At 52.4% G+C, this 3,389-nt stretch overlaps 1 protein-coding gene across 1 annotated transcript in view; it reads left to right on the top strand.

The window, feature by feature from the left end:
- NXN (nucleoredoxin) overlaps positions 1-3,389 on the top strand; it is a 160,173-nt gene that overhangs the window by 135,051 nt on the left and 21,733 nt on the right. The window contains exon 5 of the mRNA XM_032263459.1: positions 344-450. Within this exon, the coding sequence (XP_032119350.1) occupies positions 344-450 (107 nt within the window). The remainder of the gene's footprint in view (positions 1-343; positions 451-3,389) is intronic.

The raw sequence follows: 3,389 nt of genomic DNA, 5'->3' as shown, positions 1-3,389 counted from the left end.
CTCGGCGGTGGTGCGGGCGGGGAGGACTCGGCGGTGGTGCGGGCGGGAGGACTCGGCGGTGGTCCGGGTGGGGAGGACTCGGCGGTGGTGCAGGTGGGAGGACTCGGCGGTGGTCCGGGTGGGGAGGACATGGCGGTGGTCCGGGTGGGGAGGACTCGGCGGTGGTCCGGGTGGGGAGGACTTGGCGGTGGTACAGGCGGGGAGGACATGGCAGTGGTCCGGGTGGGGAGGACTTAGTGGTGCAGGCGGGGAGGACATGGCGGTGGTCCGGGTGGGGAGGACTCAGTGGTGGTGCAGGTGGGATGATCATAGAGCCCTGCCTGCCACATGTGTCTCTCTGTAGGTCGGAGGAGTCCTTCAAACAGTACTTCAGTGAGATGCCCTGGCTGGCCGTCCCCTACACCGACGAGGCCCGGCGGTCGCGCCTTAACCGGCTCTATGGAATCCAAGGTAGGTGCTCCAGCCCTGGCTCCGTGCGGCTCCTGGACACCTGCTCCCCAGGCTCACCGCACCTCTGGCTTTCCTTTAAGAAGGGCATCATTATTTCCATGAATATTCGTGGTCCTCAACATCTTAGAATTGTCACGGTGTCAATTCTATGCCACTTTTTAAACATAAGAATTGCGGGGCCGGGTGTGGTGGCTCATGCCTGTAATCCTAGCACTTTGGGAGGCCAAGGCAGGCGGATCACCTGAGTCAGGAGTTCGAGAACAGCCTGGCCAACATGGTAAAACCCCATCTCTACTAAAAATAGAAAAGTCAGCCAGGTGTGGTGGCACACACCTGTGATCCCAGTTGCTGGGGAGGCTGAGGCAGGAGAATTGTTTGAACCCGCAAGGCAGAGGTTGCAATGAGCCGAGATGGCACCATTGCACTCCAGCCTTGGCAACAGAGTGAGATTCTGTCTCAAAAAATAAATAAATAAAATAATAATAATAAATACTGTCTTAGTAAGACAGCTGCTTCTCACTGCTGGCATGGTGGGTTCTAATATGGTTGGGACATGGAGTACAGCCTCTCAAATGACTTCACCAAAATCTTATCCCAAAGGTTTACTGTGAAAGACTTGAGAGTGATCCTCAGTTTCATCACTCAAAGTCATTGGGCCTTAGTTTTCTCTCCTGCAAAGTGGGGATGGTAAAGCTTTGTCCATATAATTGTTGGGAGCATGTATAGGTAATGTATGTAAAGAGTCATAATAGTGTGGGCTGAATGGGTATTACCTTCTAGGTGAGAAAATTAGTTTCCTGAGAGTGTTGTAAACCAGGACTTAGAGTACTAATCATGGTGTTTTTCAGAAAAATTTTTTTTTTCATTTTTTTTTAAAGACAGTCTCACTCTATCGCCCAGGCTGGAGTGCAGTGGTGCAGTCTTGGCTCACTGCAACCTCTGTCGCCTGGGTTCAAGCAGTTCTTCTGCCCCAGCCTCCCGAGTAGCTGGGGTTATAGGTGCCTGCCACTGTGCCCGGCTAACTTTTATATTTTTAGTAGAGATGAGGTTTCACCATGTTGGTCAGGCCGGTCTTGAACTTCTGACCTCATGATCCACCCACCTTGGCCTCTCAAAGTGCTAGGATTACAGGCGTGATCCACTGTGCCTGGCCTATATGTGTATTTTTAAGTCAGGGTCTCACTGTGTCGTCCAGGCTGGTGTACAGTGGTGCGATCTCTGCTCACTGCAGCCCCTGCCTCCCAGGTTCAAGCCATCCTCTCACCTCAGCCTCACAAGTAGCTGGGATTACAGGTGCACACCACCACGCCCTTCTCACGTTTTGTATTTTTAGTAGAGACGGGTTTTGCTGTGTGGCCCAGGCTGGTCTTGAACTCCTGGGCTCAAGTGATCCACCTGCCTCGGCCTCCCAAAGTGCTGGGATGACAGGCTTGAGCCGCTGCATCCATCCCGAAATAATGATTGTTAATGAGACAGACTGTGCTTTTATTCTTTATTGTGTGAATGCCTCCTTCCCAGCCTTCACCCAGCCAGGTTTTTTAATTAGCAAAGCACTTAACTGGGCAGTCTGAGATGCATTTTCCTTGTATCTGTCAGCTGTAGACAGATTCAGCTAATAATTGAGTTCTCAGTGCTCCTGGGGTTACAGAGAGTGAAAGAAAGATAAATCTGGATTTACCCACAAGTTCTGCACTTACAGGCATCTCATCAGGCTCTTTTTTTTTTTTTTTTGAGACGGAGTCTTGCACTGTTGCTTAGGTTGGAGTTCAGTGGTGCGATCTCGGCTCACTCCGAGGTTCAAACAAACCTCCGCCTCCCAGGTTCAAACAATTTTCCTGTCTCAGTCTCTCGAGTAGCTGGGATTATAGGCACAGGCCGCCACACCTGGCTAATTTTTGTGTTTTTAGTAGAGATGGGGTTTCACCGTGTTGGCCAGGCTGGTCTTGAACTCCTGACCTCAGGTGATCCGCCCGCCTCAGCCTCCCAAAGTGCTGGGATTATAGGCGTGAGCTGGCGTGCCCGGCCTCATCAGGCTCTTTGACCTTTTTCCTTCACCATTTAGAATACATACATGGGTTTGTTTGGAGCTGAAGTTTTACAAAATTAATATTTAATTTTAGATTGGTACTTCTCAATCCCAAGTGTTCATGGGAATCACCTGGCAATCTCCTGAACATGCAGATTTAGATTTGGTGGGTCTGAGTGGGAGCTGAGAGACTGCATGTCTGGCCAACCTCCAGGCCATGCCGAGGCTGAGTATTAACACACTGGCTCCGTCCATTAATCCTAGGGGAGTCTGGGGGGCCCTGCCTCCTGCTAACAGCAAAAATGAAAGCAGTTTCCTTTCCAAACAGAAGTTGAGGGACATGGCATTGCCTACAAGACCAGAAGGAAAGGCACCAAGTTGGTGATGTCAGGGAGATTACTGGCTGCTTCTGTCTGACCCTCTGCAGTTGGTGATGTCAGTGAGGTGGCCAGGTGCTCCTTTGTGACCCTGTGCAGTGGGTGATGTCAGGGAGGTCTCTGTGTGCTCTTGTGTGACCCTCTGCAGTGGGTGATGTCAGGGAGGTGGCCGGGTGCTCCTGTGTGACCCTCTGCAGTGGATAATGTCAGGGACGTGACTGGGTGCTCCTGTGTGACCCTCTGCAGTGGGTGATGTCAGGGAGGTGGCCGGCTGCTCCTGTGTGTCCCTCTGCAGTGGGTGATGTCAGGGAGGTGACCCAGTGCTCTTGTGTGTCCCTCTGTAGTGGGTAATGTCAGGGAGGTGGCCGGGTGCTCCTGTGTGTCCCTCTGTAGTGGGTGATGTCAGGGAGGTGGCCGGGTGCTCCTGTGTGTCCCTCTATAGTGGGTGATGTCAGGGAGGTGGCCAGGTGCTCCTGTGTGTCCCTCTGTAGTGGGTGATGTCAGGGAGGTGGCAAGTGCTCCTGTGTGTCCCTCTG

This window comes from Sapajus apella, unplaced genomic scaffold (assembly GCF_009761245.1).
Source record: "Sapajus apella isolate SASKATOON/1434 unplaced genomic scaffold, GSC_monkey_1.0 scaffold136, whole genome shotgun sequence".
Taxonomy (NCBI): domain Eukaryota; kingdom Metazoa; phylum Chordata; class Mammalia; order Primates; family Cebidae; genus Sapajus; species Sapajus apella.
This window is presented reverse-complemented; position numbering and strand designations above follow the sequence as displayed.